At 38.6% G+C, this 20,964-nt stretch overlaps 1 protein-coding gene across 1 annotated transcript; it reads left to right on the top strand.

Moving 5' to 3' along the window:
• Window positions 1-2,296: 2,296 nt before the first annotated feature.
• gucy2g (guanylate cyclase 2g) lies at window positions 2,297-20,050 on the top strand (the record flags this gene model as incomplete). Its single annotated transcript, XM_079261169.1, has 22 exons — window positions 2,297-2,671; window positions 9,818-10,166; window positions 10,251-10,375; window positions 10,834-11,016; window positions 11,111-11,255; window positions 11,626-11,761; window positions 11,874-11,977; window positions 12,082-12,248; window positions 12,353-12,493; window positions 13,151-13,234; window positions 13,499-13,603; window positions 13,714-13,785; window positions 14,044-14,212; window positions 14,322-14,477; window positions 14,844-15,021; window positions 15,730-15,870; window positions 15,955-16,147; window positions 16,777-16,951; window positions 17,312-17,410; window positions 18,311-18,402; window positions 18,498-18,602; window positions 19,970-20,050. 22 exons carry the CDS (start codon window positions 2,297-2,299, stop codon window positions 20,048-20,050), a joined length of 3,375 nt encoding a protein of 1,124 aa, XP_079117295.1.
• Window positions 20,051-20,964: the final 914 nt, after the last annotated feature.

The raw sequence follows: 20,964 nt of genomic DNA, 5'->3' as shown, positions 1-20,964 counted from the left end.
TGCGGCCATTAGCACCTCAGGCTGAACTCAGGTGTGACAGTCAAGGCTCAACCTGCCTCTGATTTCTGCAGACAACACTCCCCACTGCTTTCACTTGGGCTTTCTGCTGCATAGACTCTATTTCTTGGCTAGTTTTCCTAATTAGGTTACCTGAAGTTGCTTAAATAAATCTGCCTCTCTTGTCTTTGTTTAGCCTGGAGAGAAGTTTGCCTCTTTTTAAAAAGCAAAAGAGTAAATGATGAACTTTGATGCTAGATTTATAGATGATGAGCAATAACTAAAGACATAAATGTGGTACCTTTGGAATTAAACATAGTAAACTAATCTAATCAAAGAATTATCTCCGGTAAATCTGTAGTATTGATACCATTTGCAGAAGTGAATAATCCATTGACAAATGTGACTGAGTTTATAGGTTTTCAGTCAATAAATGAGATGTGTGGAATATTGCAAAAATTGCAAAAAGATATTCACAAGTCACAGCTTATTGAGCTTAGAAATGGAAATGATGAGCATTTAAGAAAAATCTTATCTTCATCACACAGAAGATTTTGCTAAAGTTTTTTATTGAGAAACATCTTATTGTTCATCTTTATATATGAAAAAAGAAAACTAATTCAATCAAATGTAGCTTTTTACCGTTCATCTCCTGTTCAGTTGACAAAACAAGCCTTTGCTTTCACAGTTTCTGAGCTAACTGCATGAAATTCACAGTTTGCGTTGCAGTGATGTTAAAGGTTCCCAGAAATACTCCTGGAGAAAGAGGAAGACAACTGTAGTCATCACAATCTTCAACATCAAGTATCATCATGCGATTTCTGATCTTATGAAATTTGAACTAATCCAAACCCGACTGAAGACGGTCCTGTATCCATGCTACCATAACATTTAACCATAACCTGTAAAATTATAATACGTAGTACTAAGAAATATAGTTATTTTTGACCAGTATATTTTTTATATATATATATATATATATATATATGTATATTACAAAAGAGAATTCAAAATAAATATTTTTCTTATTAAATAAACATTGTTTCATTTTTTTCAGGTTTCAAACAACAGGATTTATAGGATTTTATGTAATGATGAAGCCTATGGTCATGTGAAGGGAGTCTTTGTTCAGGATCAGTTCACTTCAAAGAGCCAGTCCACAGACTGACTCTTTAGTTTTATGTTTTGGGTTTTTTTTAAAGACCAATGTTTTAATCACAAAATAAACCCTGGAACAGGTGTTACATGACAATTCAAGTCACAACAAATGTTTTATATAAAATGTTTAAAAAAAACTAAAAAAAAAAAAAACCCAAAAACAAAACAAACAACAACAAAAACACAAAACAAATATCTCCCTACAAGGAATTGGTTCTCACCATTCACAGTGATGATCTGATTCGTCCATGAACATCACCTCACTAGTTTTTGGGGGGGTGGGGGGGCTTTAAGGAAACTTTGGGGCATCATCACACTTTTGTTCAAGATTTAAAATATGTAATTATACATATAATTATACATATTGGATACATAATTTTAATGTATTCTGAATAGGATGTATGTATGGATTTAGAATAATCAGTTAACGTGCAAAGTTTTGGACAGTGGGAGGAAACCCTGCAAGAACCCACACGTGCAAGAGCATCCACTGGAACCATGTTGCTGTGCAGCAACAGTACAAACCACCACATGCCTTAAAGCTCTTGTACATTTCTTCTGAAGTGAAATAATTATAAAAGTAATCATATAAAAGTAAAGTTTTTTTAAATGTTCAGTGTGTTGGGTAGCCACATCTCGTGGCTCAAGTCCATGCTCCTGTATAGTCAGTGAAAACCACAATGTCTCATTTATTTTATTAAATCATAAATCTGTTTACTGTTTAAGATTCTAAGCAAACAGAAAATCAACATTTTATTTCACACATTCAAACAAATATAATCATCATCTAAACACTGCTTTCGAAAATAGTCTTTCATAATATACACACACACATATATATATATATATATATATATATATATATATATATATATATATATATATATATATATATATATATATATATATATATATATATATATATGTAAATATATACACATATAAATGACTTACTTTTTTTTAAATGAACAATTGCACCACTCAAAGGAATAAAAAAAAAAAAAAAGAAAGAAATTGGGACTCTATTTCTGTTCCACCCATTCCCCTCCACAGATTTACATTTCCCCCCTCCCAAACCAAATGTTCAGCATCACCAAGCAAGTTGACTATTTAAGTCCTGAAGCATCAAGCAGCTCATAGGATGAGAGTGAACTCCAAGGCGCTGCATTGCTGTGATATGAAGCACATACTACTGCTGCACTTCACACTGGTGTTGGCTGCTCCCTCTGTCATCAACAACAGCAGCAATGGGTCCCTAAATCACAAGCTGCTCATTGGCTTCCAGGCTCCCTGGAACATGTTCTTCCCCTTCAGCGCCCAGCGGCTGGGCTCAGCCATACAGATAGCCGTGGACAAGGTGAACTCCGACTCCTCCTTTCTGGACAAATACAGGCTGGATTTTGTGTACAAGGATACAGACTGTAGTCCCAAAGTGTCCCTGGGAGAATTCATTAACCAGGTGTGGAAGGAAAATGTGACGGCTCTCTTTGGTCCAGCGTGTCCCGAGGAAGCCGAGGTATGATACATGTGGTTTTTTTATGTTTTATTTTTTGGTTTTTATGTTCATCTGTTGCGTACAGCCAAAAAAAGAAATAATATAAAGGATTAAAACTAAAGATTACCATGTTCAGTATCACGTGAAGTTGCTTTAAATGTGTTGTTCAATCTGTGAAAAATGATCAGCTGCATGTGGGTCATTCTGCAGGTGTGACCCTATTTTGTTGTTGATGTTACAGTTCCTGCTACATAAACAACACCATATCAGTGGCTTTATCTGAGAATATGATTCTAATCTTCATCTGAATGCCAAGCAGCAGAAAAGATAAAAGAAAAAAGACAAATATACTTATTTGATTTCTCTTTTCATTTATTAATTTATATTATCAATTTTTTTTAGCTGGACAAAAACAAAAGAATAAAATGTTATATGATAATACTTCATGAAACATCTATAAATAATATCACATTTTAAACATATAAATACATAAATTAATAAAAAAAAATTAATTAATTGATTAGTTAAAATAAATAGTTTCCTCTGTGAATTTATGATTTTTGGTTTTACCCAAACTTCAGCTAAATTACATTCTGTTCTTCTAAATCACTTAATACAATTCCAAGCAATTCTTGCTGTGAGGCCATAGTGCTAACCACCATGCCACCGTGCAGCCCGTGAATGAAATATTTTCATTAAATACTTTGTTCTTTCCATAGTTGAATGTGCTGACAACAAAATCACAAAAAATTATCAATGAAAATCAAATGTATCAACTCATGGAGGTCTGGATTTGGAGTTATACTCTAAATGAAAGTGGAAAAAAACCCTACGGGCTGATCCAACTTTGATGTAATGTCCTTTAAACAAGTCAAAATGAGGCTCAGTAGTGTGTGTGGCCTCTGCGTGCCTGTATGACCTCCCTACAACGCCTGGGCATGCTCCTGATGAGGCGGCGGATGTTCTCCTGAGGGATCTCCTCCCAGACCTGGACTAAAGCAGCCGCCAACTCCTGGACAGTCTGTGGTGCAACTTGGCGTTGGTGGATGGAGCGAGACATGATGTCCCAGATGTGCTCAGCTGGATTCAGGTCTGGGGAACGGGCGGGCCGGTCCATAACATCAATGCCTTCATGTTGCAGGAACTGCTGACACACTCCAGCCACATGAGGTCTAGCATTGTCTTGCATTAGGAGGAACCCAGGGCCAACCGCACCAGCATATGGTCCCACAACGGGTGTTACGGCCTATGGCCAGTCGTCTAGCAGATCATCATTCCAACCATCATCACCTGGGGGATCTGATACACCTGGCTTTCTTCCTGGAACTGCCCTCAGACTGATGTGTGCTGGATGCTGGTTGGTCGCCACACGCCCACCGACTCTTGATTGGCCAGACCTTCTACTGAGCACCTGAATAAAGCCTGTCACCGACCTTCGTTCCTGGCAGCTGTGTTTTGGTTGAGCCTTGGTGCCACAGCTTTCCACTCATTCACTGACTGTAAATGAAATTGACTGTTTGGTGTTTGTGGTTGAACGCTTCTGTGATTTCAGCTGGGTTGGTGCCAGCTTTGGTTTATACTTTTGTTGTAGGGTTTGTTTGGTTGTTGATTTCTGATCTTTGATGCTTTTAAGGACAAGTGGGTCCAAAATTTTCTTTTGTTAATGTTGCCACCCTTTTTACCCCTGGACAAACTCCATTGGGGGTTGTAACAGGGGTCTGAGGATCTCATCTCGGTACCTAATGGCAGTCAGGCTACCTCTGGCGAGCACATGGAGGGCTGTGCGGCCCTCCAAAGAAATGCCACCCCACACCATTACTGACCCACTGCCAAACCGGTCATGCTAGAGGATGTTGCAGGCAGCAGAACGTTCTCCACTGGGTCTCTAGACTCTGTCACGTCTGTCACATGTGCTCAGTGTGAGCCTGCTTCCATCTGTGAAGAGCACAGGGCGCCAGTGGCAAATTTGCCAATCTTGGTGTTCTCTGGCAAATGCCAAATGTCCTGCACAGTGTTGGGCTGTAAACACAACCCCCACCTGTGGACGTCGGGCCCTCATACCACCTTCATGGAGTCTGTTTCTGACTGTTGGAGCAGACACATGCACATTTGTGGCCTGCTGGAGCTCATTTTGCAGGACTCTGGCAGTGCTCCTCCTGTTCCTCCTTGCACAAAGAAGGAGGTAGCGGTCCTGCTGCTGGGTTGTTGTCCTCCCACGGCCTCCTCTACATCTCCTGATGTACTGGCCTGTCTCCTGGTAGCGCCTCCATGCACTGACATGACACTACGCTGACAGACACAGCAAACCTTCTTGCCACAGCTGGCATTGATGTGCCATCCTGGATGAGCTGCACTACCTGAGCCACTTGTGTGGGTTGTAGACTCCGTCTCATGCTACCACTAGAGTGAAAACACCGTCAGCATTCAGACCAAAACATTAGCCAGAAAGCATCGGAACTGAGATGTGGTCTGTGGTCACCACCTGCATGTTGCACACTTGAACACAAACGACTCCCAAGCGTGCATGAGTGAAGAAATGTGACGTCCACTTTATTTCTGTAACACAAAAACACGCATTTCAACCGGTGGCTGTACGTGATGAACTACGGAGCTTACAGAGCACTTCCTTGTTTCAATCTCGAGGACCGCATTCATTCCGACAACATTTCGTACACTTTTAAACTACTGTACTGGCAGACATGGTGGTTATACCTATGACGTTCTACTGAGCTCTAACACAGGTAAAGCACTAAGTTCACATTTCGCTTTTCACTCACAACTTTATCATTTTCTCACTACTTTTGCTTACCTGTAACACAAAAACACGCATTTCAACCGGTGGCTGTACGTAATGAACTACGTAGCTTACAGAGCACTTCCTTGTTTTAATCTCAAGGACCCCCTAAGCCACCTGTGATACCTGTGTAAATTGCTCATATTAACGTGACCTCCCAGAACATCTGTAGTAATTACAAGTGTATCTTCTGTATATCTGAAACTAGTGAACAAATAGAGTTAAACACACATTAGAAAGAAAAATAACAATTAAGCATGCTTTCTGCAAAAAAAGGAATGGGGGGGGGGACGACAGCTGTTCTTAGCCCAGCTGTCTGTCCAGTATCCCTGTGGGTCTCCACATGCAGAACCACTCCTTTATTGGGTGTGTCTTGTCAATTGCCTATAATTTCCACCTGTTGTCTATTCCATTTGTACAACAGCATGAGATATTGTCAATCAGTGTTGCTTCCTAAGTGGACAGTTCCATTTCACAGAAGTGTGGTTGACTTGGAGTTACATTGTGTTGTTTAAGTGTTCCCTTTATTTTTTATTTTTTTTATCAGTTTATATTCTGTTCTATTCAATTCTTCAATCATTAAAGAAACACTTTTCTTCAAAGTGACTTAGATCTGAGATTGAGAACAATACAAGCAAGGAAGCAACAACAGAGGACATGAGTGTGACTGCTGGAGGTCCAGTTGGATGTAGATGTTGCTATGTAGTGCTGGAGGTAGAGCAATTTATTTTTTTATTTATATTTTTTAAGTTTTTTGTTCCCTTCTTTTGCTGCAAAAGTTCCCTTTTTAAAATAATGGGAATAATTGATCCTACAACATCGTCTTGGGCGCAGCTTAAGTCAGTGCTGAATTGTCGCCAAGAACTGGACAGAAGTTCTCCAACTTCAGAAGATTTTTAAACTAATTTAAAGTGCAGAAGTCCTTCAAGAGCTGAGTCTTCAGCTTGCTCTTAAAAGTAGAGAAAGACTCTGCAGATCGGAGTTTGGTATGTTTTGCCACCACCGTGGAACAGGACTCTGACTCCGGATTTAGCGCATCGTGGTGGTGGTTACACCAAGCGTCTTTTACTGGAGGACCGTTCCTGTCGTAACTGAATAAAGTGAAGCAGAACGAAATTAATGAGTTTAGTACAGACGGTTCAGGTGAGTTCTCCAAAACCTGAACTCAGCATCTCTAAATTTTGGGCTTTAGAAGGTTAAATGTTAGCCATGAAAATGTTTGTAATCACGCTCGCATTGTTTTGTTTTGTTTCTTTTTGTTTTTTCTATCCTCCTTCCAACTCCTTCATCGATCATAAACCAAGTCCTGATTCACATTCACAACAAGCAAGTCGAGATTTGTCAGTTAAACAGGAGCAGCTTGTAAGGTTTTGTTGGAATTAAACAAAAACATTAAACAAAAACCAAATAAAAAAATAATTAAATCTACATAATGTTTATTATTGAAACATCAGACCATGACTAAATTACCACATGATCAATAATTATGTTATGATTGGTCATGACATCATGACATTAATCGGTGTGTGACAACTCATGTGTAGAATGAATTACTTGGTTTACCAGTGTCAGTTACTCCAACAAGGCCCTGTGTTGGACTGGTGACCAGTCCAGAGTGTACCTGCCTCTCAACTGATGATTGCTGGGACAGACTCCGGCTTCCATGACCCTTAATTGGGTGAAGCAGTATGAAATATTTAAGGATGAATGATTTACTCCAAAAAAGTAATTAGCTATAAGTTACTTGTTACTTCTGTAAATTATATTGAAATGACTTTACTATTTACTGCATTTAAAAAGTAACTTTACTATATATACAGGCATTCCAACATCAAAACCGTACCACTTTAACTGGATGTATACTCCCGTGGCATGTGTGTAAGGTTGGTTATGGTGTTACCACATATGCTCCAGGTCCATGGAGGCTTGACGTGCACATTTTTTCCAACCCATCATGCACATCTGCTGTCATCATGGACACATGGAAGTACTCCCTTGTGATTAGTCAGTGTATGGTTACATGTTTCTGGACATCTTCAGTCTCTCACTGACTTGTGAGGTAATGATGGAAGAGAAACTGCAACACGACACCGAATGTGAGGGCAGATTTCACCAGCATTAGCTGCTCTGCCCCTACCATACGCAGATGCAGCGAGAGTATAAATCCAGCTTTAGCCTTTCTGTGTAGTGTTTATTGCATTAAATGTCTACAAAAGGTTTTGGAAATTCATATGAAAGAACAAAACCAATGTCTGCACAAAGAAACATGCCCCACTGTAAAACCCACAAACAGGATAAAAGAAGCTCTGATGAGGTCATACTGCGCTGCATGTGCTTGAACAGGTTGCACAGTCACCTGACACAAGTTAAAACATGCACTGAGTCCATTTCATACAAATATTTTTGTCTTTTTGAGCAATAAACTGAATGTAAGGAGAATATCACCACTGCCATCTCCATTTCCGTCTCTCTTATGCACAAGCAGCTATTTAAAGTGTAACTATTCTGTGCATTTCAGGCTAATTTATTTTTATTTCTGAGACCAGAAGGGCTGGGACTGATCGAGTTATTGTCACAAATGGCTTTATTTACTTCAGACCGACCCTCTCCGTAGGCTGTCAGATCAGCCTGCGGGCAAAACGAGTGGATTGAGACTCTTCCGCATTAAGCCCCGCCTCCCGCCACTGCACTACATCGGGAGCGCGCACCGCACCTGCTTTCGCCGTCATTGTAACATCTCATAAACAGAAGGATTAGGCTCATATGAACTCAATAAAAAGACAAAATACAATGTCAACACATAGCATCCAGCCCTACATGTTGGAACCTGAATCAGAGCCTGAAAACGAAGTGGAAAACAGCAACCCACAGCAACGAATGCAGCAGGATGTCTCTCTTTGGTAAACTCACCAGCCATCGTTGGAAATAACTTTATCCCACGTTTTCCACCCGCCTGATGTATTTGTACATGCCCTTGTTAACCAGTAGAAGGTAACCAATCACCGAACCTTATCCCCCGGGACGTCACAAGGATTTCCAAGTAGAAAAAACTCTCTAAAACGACGTGTTTTTCGTCGCCATGGAAACCGGACGGAGAGAGTGCTGGAACTCAAACTCAAACATGCGTTTAGGTGATAAAAAAAAAAAACAGTGCCGTTCACATGTCTGATGAGGATTCAACACTGTAACACTGTAGAAAACTCAGAAAACTCGAAACACCATAATAGGACCCCTTTATCTCAATGGCAACATGCCCAGGTGGGCACATGCAAGATCAGAACTTTACAAACAGGCAAACACAGCTTGGTTGAAGCAGTACAGTAGTTTTGTTACCAATATTTAACTGTACTGTGTTACTTTGTTGTACGAAGTCACTTTGTACCACTTTATCCCCAATGCTTTTATTTACCTGTGGTGAACAAAGTTTCGGGACTTTTATTTTACTTTACATAAATGCCAGTCAGTCTTTTAGGTGCTCAACCTTTCAAAGCTAAATTCAGGGACTTTGACATCAGATGGTGCCAAACTGTGTCTAAATAATCATTCTGGAGACATTGTCAAGTCTTCGCGTACTAAAAGTTCTTGTATCTTGTTCTCTGTAACTTTATCAGACATGACATTTGCAGAGATAATGTACTTATTATGTTTTTATTTGATAGAGCTTTAAAACTTCAGCTGCATCATTCCAAAGAGATATTCATTTTATTCTGAAAGTTTTGGGAGGGTATTTGGCGAGTCTAAAACTTTTTTCCAACATTCTCATTTATTCTTTATCAGTAACACATTTACAATAAAAATACATCTTAATAAATCTCCAAATTGAGCCTTTTACTAAGATTTCACAGTATTTAAATAGACCTTATGGCTGCAGAGATCACCTCATTGACTCGATGCAATCAGTTGGTTTCTATTATAGGATATGAATGAATTGGTTCGTGTATGTAAAGTGCCCTGTGACAACATTGTTGTGAAGTGGCGCTATACTAATAAAGTTGAATTGAATTTAATTGATTCTGGCTGTACAATGTTTCAGCAGGGGCCTAAAGAGGAGACAGAAGACCTTATGGGCTTGATTCACTTTTGATTTACATATAGTTATCAAACATTTGTCACAATTTACCTTTTATTTTTAAGAAGTTAGAAATGTATTTTATTGTCATTATATGAATTAGAATTTCAGAAATGACAACTGTTTTTGTAGACATTTGCAATCGTTCTAACATTGAAGGAAATAAATACAATATTTCCTCAAAAGCATGCAGAATTGAATTGGTCGTTTTTGTTGGGGGTTTTTTTTTTTTTTTTTTTTTTTTTTTAGTAAAAACAAATCTGAAACTTCCTTCATTCTTTCACAAACTAAACCTGGATTTTAGGTCACGGGTCTCATTGCATCGACATGGCACATCCCAATGTTTGGCTTTGTGGGACAGTCTTCTAAAATGGACAACAGTGACATCTACGATTCCTACATCAAAATAATGCCTCCCCTTAAAAGAAGCTCCGAGGTCCTGGTGAAGACCTTGGAGTTCTTCGGGTGGAGCCATGTGGCGATGATCGGGGGTGGACTGGAGACGAACACCTGGGATAAAGTTGATGCTCTGTGGAAAACAGTGGAGGATTCGTTGAGATCCAGATTTAAGCTGACAGCTGAGGTGAAGTTTGACACCAGCAACCCTAAGCTGCTTCATGAAAACGTCAAGTACATCTCAACAGTCGCCAGAGGTAACAGAAGTGTTTCTAATGAAGCAACGAGCCACATTTGTGCCTCTTATTTGTTTAGATATTGTGTGACTTTCTGCCCTCCAGTGATTGTGGTGCTGACCAACCGAGAGGATGCCATGGCTCTGCTGCTGGAGGCCGAGCGTCAGGGTCTGATGAACGGCGACTACGTGTTCTTCCTGGTCCAGCATTTTGAGGTCAGTGCAGGCCTGGTAAGTAAACTTTTAACAATATATCAGAACTAATGAACATACTTAGTTAAATTAAGAGGAAGACAGGACAATGTTTGGTTTCTCCTCACGATGGACCTTCTTCTGTGATGTTTGTCGGTAGGTTGGGCTGACATGTTGGCTGTCAATCTTTTTATTTATTTTTCATTATCACAGGATCATTACAGAAAGACGAACAACCATTCACACTCACATTCATTCCTAGGGACAATATGGAGTAACCAATTAACATGCCTGTCTTTGGACGGTGGGAGGACTGTTCCCCCCCAGCTGAGGCTCAAATCAGCAGTCTGCTTGCTGTGAGGCCACAGTACTAACCACTACGCCACCTCACAGCCATGAATGATAGATATTTAACGAAAATTTACTTTTTTTGAGAAGAAAAATGGAAACGTTGGATAAACCCTGACTGGCTTTTGCCATTTTTTTTTCCTGGTCAGGATAATTTGTGGAAATGCGCCCTGAAGAACAGGACAAACCAGGCTTCCATCAGAGCTTTTGACATGACATTCATCATCGGCCAGAAAACCTATGAAGGATACGAATATTACGACTTCTTCAAGCAAGTTTTCCAGAGACTAAAAGGAGAACCATTTCGAAGCAACCTGACATCTGAAAGTGAAGCAAGTAGCATCTTATCACTCATGATAAGATGTATAAAATCAGAAGTTTGCATAAGCATTGTAGCTTGATAATATGCTTGAATTCCATCTCCAGGTTAGCCCCTACTCCGCCTACCTACATGATGCTGTGCTTCTTTACGCAATGGGAATGAAGGAAGTCCTGAAAGATGGCAAAGATCCTCACGATGGCCGGCAGCTTCTGCAAAGACTGAAAAACAAAAACAACATTCGATTTTATGGTTGCAATGAGCTTTTTCACCAGAATTGGGACGTTATGCTGTGAATAGCAGTCAGAAACTGAAGACTACACACAGTCTCCCTTTTTTATGTGGTTATAATATTCACATTGGGGATGCTTTGCTAATTTAAGTGGTGCATCTTGATTCAATTGCTAGTTTCTTACTAGAAAACAGCTTCAGGTGAAAATTTAAAAGAGAAAAACCTGTAAAACTTTGTAAAGCACCAGTATTGTTGGCATTAAATTTTGAAAAAGAAGAGGAATATAAGAAATAAAAAAAAACAAAACAAAAAAAAACTGTTACAATAATTACAATATTTAATCAGTAAGTCAGTAAATCAGCTCAGTGCAGTACTGCTTGTCTTTTGCAGGAGCGTCTGGACTGGTTCATTTTGACAAAGAGGGGGAGAGAAATCTGGACTATTCCATTTATGACCTGCAGCAAATAGGGGGTGACACCAAGTTTGTTCCCATCCTCCACTTTGAAAGTCAAACCAAAAGTGTCAGGTAACAAATTGTTTACAGTCCGGCACACTATCACTACATGCTCACATGGCTCAATCTACAAGTTCAGCTTAACCCCAACCAAATTTTCTTTCACATAATGACCAATTTCCAGACCAACATCTATGTTTTCCTCTGTGGTTTGGCCAAAAGGAAGACCGCCCTCCGATATGCCAGAATGCGGCTTCAACAACGAACTCTGTGAATGGCTGATTAACGGTAAAATTAAACAAAGCTGACTGGCAGAAAAGCCTTGTACAACTTCAAAATTCTTTCCCTCTATTTTTAGCAAATCAGCGTTAGAATCTAACATTTCCTCACAGACATCGCCCTGCTGGCTGTGCTCGTGACCTTTCCCGTCATCGGGGTGTTGGCAGTTTTGTGCATCGGGGTCCTCATGCTGCAGAAATTCAGACTTCAGAATAAGCTGGATGACTCCTGCTGGTGGATGATCAACTACAGCGACATCACCATCATCAGAGAGCCTTCGGTGAGAGCAATGAAGATGAATTGGAGAAAAAAAAACAAGCATGCCTGTGAAGAATCATTGCAATGATTGTTTACTTGCCAAATTGTGTTCTGAATCTCCTCCAGGCAAACCACGGTTTATCCCAGAGCTCCACATGTAGTCAGAGTGGGAGTGGCAGTTGTCAGACCAATTTCTCCAGTAACAGCTATGACCTGCGGGACAAGACCGGCAAAGAGCACATCTACACCACCATAGGTCTCTACCAGGTAAAAGCTTCATTCTGTGCTCACAGTCATCCTGTTTGACAAAGAGATTTGTGTTATAAGGAGAGGAGCGTTCATGTGTTACCCCTTCAAAATGGTGATGGGGGAAACTGTCCACTGAGCTTCAATTCAGCTCTTCAGAAACCTACAGGTGACATCATGGAAGCTCTGTCCATCCCTTATAAACAGTCTATGGCTTTAAGATGATCACAATATTTAATTCCCTGGGATGAAAAGACATTTTGGGCACACCTTAGTTTTGGCAGCAAAGCAAACAGCCTACTTGCATCAACATGGTTGCAGAACCAGCGATTCATTGATTGTTGTGCAGTTTGTGAAAAAAAATTCAAACTAAAATAGTAAATCATTACACCAGTTCTTTACAAGTAAAAAGAAACATGAAAGGCAGAATTTAAACCTTAAGTTCACTAATATGTTCTGATCATGAGTCATGACCACTATAAACCAACAGCTGGACCACGATCATGTTACATTTCAGCATCAAAACTCCTGGATGTGCTGAATTAGGAAAATAATCTAGCTTATAAAAATTAATTAACTTGTAGGAGTAAAAAGGTCTAATGTCTTATTTTAAATCACTGACTCCCTTTCAGACGTTCACATCTTAAACATCTTTCTGCATGTTTTACTTGTGTGTAGGGAAATCAAGTGGCAATCAAGTACCTGAAGAACCTTGAAAGCTGTAATTTCCAGAAACCTTCCATCATCGCAGAGTTCAATGTGGTAAAGTTCCTTATTTTGTTAAACATTCTACCTTTTTTTCATTTGACTTTGTTTTCTTTAGTGTGCATAATGTAACCTTTTCCAAACACCCCTATCCCACTGTTTCTCTGTAACCCTACAGAGGTAAATAAAAGAAACAACTGTAATTTGGATGTGATGTCGCAGATTAAACTATTTTAGCTTAAAATTGTGAAAAATGTCTTCTTTCATAAAAATATATACAGATACACTGTGTGCCTAACTGTGTTAAACTCTTTAAGGTAGATGAAGGAGATGAAACATGAAAACTTGGTGCAGTTCTTTGGTGTGTGCATTGAACCACCACACATTTGTTTGGTAATCCAATACTGCAAGAAAGGCAGTCTGAAGGTGAGTTTAAAATAAAATCTTTGCATATTAACTGCAGATTCAACCAGTCATGAGCAGAGATTTTAGCTGGAAAGTGTTTTAAATCTTATTATTCTGTCACTTTCCTGCAGGACATTCTGAAGGCTTCGAATGTAGATCTTGATGGGATGTTCAAGCTTTCGTTTGCATATGACATTGTCAATGTGAGTGTGTTTAGCAATGGAGTCAATTTCAAAGTTGCTCAGAGAGTCACTTCATTAGATTTAACCCCAGTTATATTTAACACTTTTAGCCAAGCAGATACTTTTAAATGCAATCTGAACAGATTGATGACAGTAAAATTGTGCCATATGTCAAACAACTTTATTCCAGAAAAAAAATCCCTGAAAATCCTTTAAACACACTTAATTCTATTCTAATTATGAGCTTTTCACGATTTAAATGTGTTAATCATGGTCCAGGGAATGGAGTTCATTCACAAAAGCACCCTTAAACTTCATGGGAACCTGAAGCCCAGCACATGTCTGGTAGATAGCCGACTCCAGATCAAACTCTCTGGCTTTGGATTGTGGGAGTTTAAATACGGAAGCAAAAACAAGATCAGCCCTGCAGAAAATCCCAAATACGAAGGTGAGTCAATTAAAATGTTATCATTATTATTATTATTATTATTATTATTATTATTATTATTACACAACAAGGAGGAGGAGAGTAACACATATCAGCTGATCTGTTGCAGAGATGTATTGGACAGCCCCTGAGCTTCTGAGACAAATTGGCTTTCCTGTTAAAGGAACACCCAAAGGTGACGTCTACAGCTTCGCTATTATAATGTGGGAACTTATGTACAACTCCAAAGCTGGTCCGTATCAAGACTTTAATCTGGACCCCAAAGGTTGGCATGATTGCTTCTTCTTCTCTTCATATTTTTTCTAAGTAGTTTGATGATGGAGCTTATTGCAGCGCGCTGTACAAATAACAACATTAAATTCCAGAAAAGTCAGGTTGTGTCCGTTTATCCTGCTGGAACATGTCATTATTATTTAATGTCATACAAAATATGATGGAAATGTATCCACAGTTGATTTAAAATAACTTTAAATACATGGTGAGATTAAACGTGTTTAAGTTTCCATCATGACTTGTATTTCACAGACTGTCCAAGAACTAAAAGTCAAGAATCATGACAAACCCATCCAGTTTGGGACAACAGACCCTGAAACTTATTACATGTTTCCATCTTGCTGTATGTTTCCTTCAGCGATCATCATGCAGTTGAGAACGCCTTACCAAGGAGAGCCTCTCCGACCCATGCTCTCAGAGCAACTGTGTGAGGAGAAGGTCAACGCACTCCTGAGTGCCTGCTGGAGTGAAAACCCTGAACACCGACCACCGTTTGGATCCATACGGAGGCGGCTGAAGGACATCAGTCCAGAAAGGTTTATCAGTGGGAATGTTTTTATTTTTCTACATATACAATGAGCTAAAATATCAAGTTATCATTTATTTCCTTTATATGTGAGTAAAAATATGTAAAGCTCATGAAAGAGTCAAACTAGTGCAAGTGGAAGTTTTAAAAATGTTTTAAATTGATCTTCTATCCCTCGGAAGCAGATGAAAGGTTAAATTACCTTTCGCAAGAACTACACTCAAACAAATGAATATTTCAGTGGTTGGTGTAAAACAATGGAAAGCACCTAAAAGCAATTTTAGAAGTTGTTCAAATACTTCTCAATTTAAATTGAAATATAAAGAGTACATTCTAAAACTGTATGCAAAAAACTGATTTAGAAAAAAAAAAAAAAAAGTGTTTTGTTCTTAGTGTTTGCCGTAGATGATGCCATCCAGTTGGTTTACTTTGAAATGAGAATGGGGTAGGGTTTATAAGACCAATTCTTCTTCCTACTCCAATTTTCTTTTCCTTTCTTTTTTACATGAAATGTACCACAATGGGTTTTTATTAGTTGTTGTAACTTTGGAGTATATTTTCTGTGGTTGTTTTTTGGATTTGCCAATATATCATGAAAAAGAAAAGAAAAGAAAAAACGTTGAAGTGAAATGAAAATGAAATAATCACTTTTGGTTGAATCTGTTTATCCTTATTAAGAACTAATTATCAAATGAAGTTAATTATGACTGTTTTTTAGTCATACAAATATTCTGGATAACATGGTGGATAAGTTGGAGAAGTATGCCAATCACCTGGAGGAGGTGGTGGAGGAGCGAACCAATCAGCTCACGGTGGAGAAAGCTCGTGCGGACAAACTTCTCTCCAGCATGTTGCCACGGTACGTTTGCATCAAGATGAGCTGTAATTTTATCTCTCGTGGGCTCTCTAAGCCTTATTGGCTCTATTGTTTTTGTGAATGTAGATATATTGCAGATCAGCTGATGGCAGGAAAATCTGTGGCGCCACAAAGTTATGACATGGTGACCATATTCTTCTCGGACATTGTTGGTTTCACCTCCATGTGCTCCGTCAGCTCTGCAATGGAAGTTGTAGCCTTCCTCAACGACCTCTACAGTCTGTTTGACGACATCATAAAGATGTACGATGTCTACAAAGTAAGAAGCATTGATTATCAGACAAGAGGTTTTAAGTATGAGTAAAGTTAATGCATTATCTGTTTAATACAATTTGTTTGATATTTTGTTTTACATATTTATTTACCTAATTTATTAAAAAAGTTAAGTAAAAAGTTAGTCTTCTTTCATATTTGTCTAATAATGGGCAGTTAGGAATTATTAATACAAGCTAGCATCCAGTTTGCTTAGCTTAGTTTAAGGACTGAAAACTGAAAGAAATTGGTCTGATTCTTTTAAAAAAAAACTATTTAATATGTTACAGACACTTTAAAATAACTAAATTTATCATTACCACTTTAACTCAACTGAGATTAAGACATTAAATGTTATTTGTCCAAAAACATAGCCTACTAAAACCATCTTTGTGCTATGCTAAGCTAATTAGCAGCTTGATTTTTTTCACACATACACTACCAGTCAAAAGTTTAGACTCACTTTCCAATTGGATTTAATGGTAAAGTATGTCCAAACTTTTGACTGGTAGTGTATAAAACATATGGTATCAATCACTTAAACTAAGTACCAACCAAAAATTCAGCGATGTTATTAAAACTAAGTCACTGTCTACTTTAGTCCAGAAGAAACTGTCATGTTTTTGTCTCCATAAGGTGGAAACCATCGGTGATGCATACATGGTAGCCAGTGGCCTGCCTATCAGTAATGGAAACCAGCATGCTTTAGAGATATCCATGATGGCTTTACATTTCCTGAGTGCAATCAAGGTCTTCAAAATCCCTCACACGCCAAATAAGAGCCTTCAGATCCGCGTTGGCATACACTCTGGTAATGGACCGAACCAACAAACACAACTGAAAGTCAAGTTAGCTTATTTAAAGACACAATTTTATTTGAATTAAGAGCCAAGTTTTCAAATACTTGCAGTCTTTTTCTATAGAAAGAGCCAGAAATCCTGAATAGCAATGGTCAGTTTGGACTTCCTTTGGATCTTATACTTTCTGATTATATATGAAGGTAATTAAATGAATAGAAAAGTTGAGACCATGAAGAATTTTTAGTTCTGGTTCATTGTTGAAAACTTTCTTTAAATCCTTTTCATGCTCATAAGGGGTCTGTAATTGAACTGGCATAGAAAATCAATGGATAGATTACCAAATAGTCAAACAATAGTTGCCTGTTTTATAGGTCCAGTAGTTGCCGGAGTGGTGGGCACCACCATGCCTCGCTACTGCCTCTTTGGTGACACAGTGAACACGTCCTCTCGCATGGAAAGTAACAGCTTACGTAAGTAAACTTTTTCAGAAGGTATTCAGCAAAAGTATATTATACACTATCAGTGTAAAGGTTTCAATTGATTAGATGGTTGAAAAGGCAGATGTTGTTTTAGTCTGTTGTGGTGAGAAAGGAAGTGAGCCAAAGACGAGAACAAGTCATATGGTGGTGCTGGGAGAGTATGCAGTGTCTTTTTTAGCCTTGTGGCATTCAAGCATATGGTTCTACTGTTGATCTGGCTGACTGCAAGTGTGCTTGAGCTCTACACCTGTTACTGCCACCGACGGCCACTGTAGGGACACCTCTGACCAGGAGGAGACCATGTGGCACACCCAGGACATGCTGGAGAGATCATATGTCTCAGTTGGCTTGGGAATGCCTTGGTGTCCCTCTGGAATAACTGGACAATGTGAGCAGGGAAATAGAGATCCAAGTTTCTCTGCTTCAACAGCTGCACCTGCATTGCAGATGTAGATAAATATCAGAAAATGGCAGTTTATATAGACTGTTAGTTTTGGCATTTCATTATTCAGATCTTCTGGATGACGTTTCTGAATATCTCTAAAGACATACATGATTTATATTTATTAAGAGCTTCAAATGTGTAGTGTTTGCTGAAAGCCTGAGGCAGAGGTATATAATCCAGGTGCCCTAAAGTAAAAGTCCTGCCATATTTTTGGATCTACCTTTAAAACAGGTGCTTTTCACCAACACGCTCATCTACCTGCAGTGGAGCTGAGCTGATTAAATTCAGCTGGTTTAGTTTCTGGTTGGAACAGCTGCCGGAAAGGATTTTTACTTTACGGCACCTGGATTTTACACCTCTGGCCTGATGACTTACCAAAAAAAACCAAAAAAATAGAAAGTTGAAAAAACTGAGTTAAAATCCCAGCTTGTTTATATTTTACACAGCCATGAAGATTCACATATCTCAATCCACGGCTGACATTCTTGTCCAGGAAGGATCATTTGAGATGGAAGAAAGAGGGGAAATTGAAATGAAGGTGGTTTGTTTTCATGTTTTTTCCACAATGACTTGTAAAGCACATGTTCTTGACATGTTGTGACGAGTATGTTTTTGTTTTTTATTTCTTAACAGGGTAAAGGCGTCCAGAAGACCTACTGGCTGCTGAACAAAGCTGGATTTAATCCTCTGATTGTACACAGCTCTTCACAAGCTGACAGTCTCAAATCTCAAATGGAGGTACAATCAGAGAAAAAAGACCAGTGTGCGTTTGATCAAACAAAGCGCTCTATGACTCTTCTTTTAGTATGGAAATAAAATGACAATAGAAGGATTTCCAAATAATGTGTGAACCACGCATTAATGATTGACAGTATTTGCCAATTGCAAATGAAAGAGCATAGTTAAAACTTGGAGTAAATGTGGGTGAGTACATTTTATTCACATAATACTTTTAAAGATCAGATGTCTGAAAATGCTTTAGTGAAATGAAAAGATACAAATTGAAACTAGAAATAACAGTAAATTAAGCCAGTGGGTCTTACGAACACACAGACAGGAAATCCAGAATTGCAATTAAAAGCAATTATTTAAACAGGCTGTTTATTTAAATGATTATTTAAATTATTATTTAAATCTGGTTCAAATTGAACAATTCTTATTCAAATATAAAAAAATTCAGATTTGTTCCCTAGTGGCACAAAGTTGATCCCGTAGAGAGAGTTTAACCGTTTTGGAGCAACAATCTGAAATAAATTCCCAAACGAGGGACAACAAACACACCCTGGTCAGTTCCTACTCATAAGGCTGCAGCAAAGCTTTAATATACACAAGAGCATGACTATTTAAGACTAATATTTTCAAAGAACTAATATTTTTAACTGGATTCTGAACCTGAATGGGAGTCAGTTTAAATATGTGATCTGAGATCTTCTGTGTGTTTTTTGTCAACATCCTAGCAGCTGGATCCTGAACCTCAGTCAAAAAGGGAAATAAAATCATCTAAAAGGAAGGAGATAAAAGTATTTTGATCTCTAGCAAAGTTGCCTTTATCACTGTAAATTTTATGAGCTAATAAAAACAAGAGTGAACTATTAGAATCTTGCTCCAGACTCAAACCCTGATTTAAAGACACACTAAGATCACACAGTGAGTTACCCTGCAGAGGACGGGGGTACGTAGATGGTTAAGTCTTAAATCTTGAGTGTTATGTCTTTTTCATGATTCACCGTTCATCTGTTTCAACATGGCTGTTTTCTATAAATCAATTTAAATTAAACAAGAAGTTTAAATGGACTGCAAAGCATTGCATTGTCATTTAGATTTCGACAGCCTCAGGACACTGCATGTTGTACTCAAAGTCAACCAGTGGGTGTCCAACATGGGTCCTGGATGGCATCTGTCCTGGAGGTCTTGCATGTTTTCTGCTGCAGACCTCAAGTGGATTACATGCTGGGTCAGAACTTGACAGCATACAATCAAGTGTGTTGGAGCAGGGACATTTCTTAAACTTGCAGGACCGCGACACTTTAGGACTGGAGCTGGACAACCCTTATCATTACACTGATGTAATACTTGATCTGTATTTGTGTGTATTTCCTCTCCAGAAACCAGGAGTAGCCAGAGGTGCAGAATCAAAGGCCAAGAAAATGCAGCACAATTTAATGATGACGACAGTCAACATTTAAAAGAAGTAGAAAACGAAGTGAAGATCCAAGATACTGACTTTACAAGGATCAAGCAGATCATCAGTGCTTCAATTTCAGCACATTATGTTTGGACTGTTAAGTAAACACCAGCTCGACATCTGCTCCTCCATGCAGAACAACATGATTTAATGCTCATGCAGGCAGTTCAACGACGAGTTTTTATCTGTTACAACTTGACTCAACAATTACCTCATGCAACACTTCAATGTTCATCAAGCAATTCAAATGTAGTTTTAACCCGTCATGTTGGTTTATATGTTGAGACACGCAATGAATGGTTGGCTCGAAGTGTGTTTTGCTAGATGGTGTCAGTATGGCATACATTCAGTGAAAAGGAAGAGAAAAGATTTATAAGAAATCTCAATTTTACAACAATATCTATCTCACAAAATAATTTATGTCAATGTTGTAGTAGATTTTCTTGTAAGCTTGCAGTTTCTGTGGTCTTTTTGAGACATCTATAATGTTTTGGGTTTTTTTAAAAATAAAACACAGTGGGAGTCAAACTTTTACAAATACCACATATTCTAGCTTTGGATTTAGTTAATATGTTAACAGGAGAGATGCCCCATATTTTCTGACTGGAGGCCAAACTGCACAGTTTAATTCTCATACACTCACATTTCCCCATGCAGTCCAATCATCAAGCTACAGATCCCTCTTTTACCTACAATCTTGTGAATCACATTTGTTCAAACACTGAATGTTGTGACAGCTGGCTGGCTCATAACTTAAAATGTCTCCATCACATATCAGCTCTACAATCTCTGAACTTCAGCCACCTCATTCCTCGTCTTTTTATGTTTTCAGCAGCTAACGTTACAAACTGGTCTTTATATTCCACCTATTGTTGTTCTAACAATTACCGGTGCTATATTTTATTTGTTCTGATA

Source organism: Telmatherina bonti (genome assembly GCF_933228915.1).
Source record: "Telmatherina bonti genome assembly, chromosome: 21".
Lineage (NCBI taxonomy): Eukaryota > Metazoa > Chordata > Actinopteri > Atheriniformes > Telmatherinidae > Telmatherina > Telmatherina bonti.
This window is presented reverse-complemented; position numbering and strand designations above follow the sequence as displayed.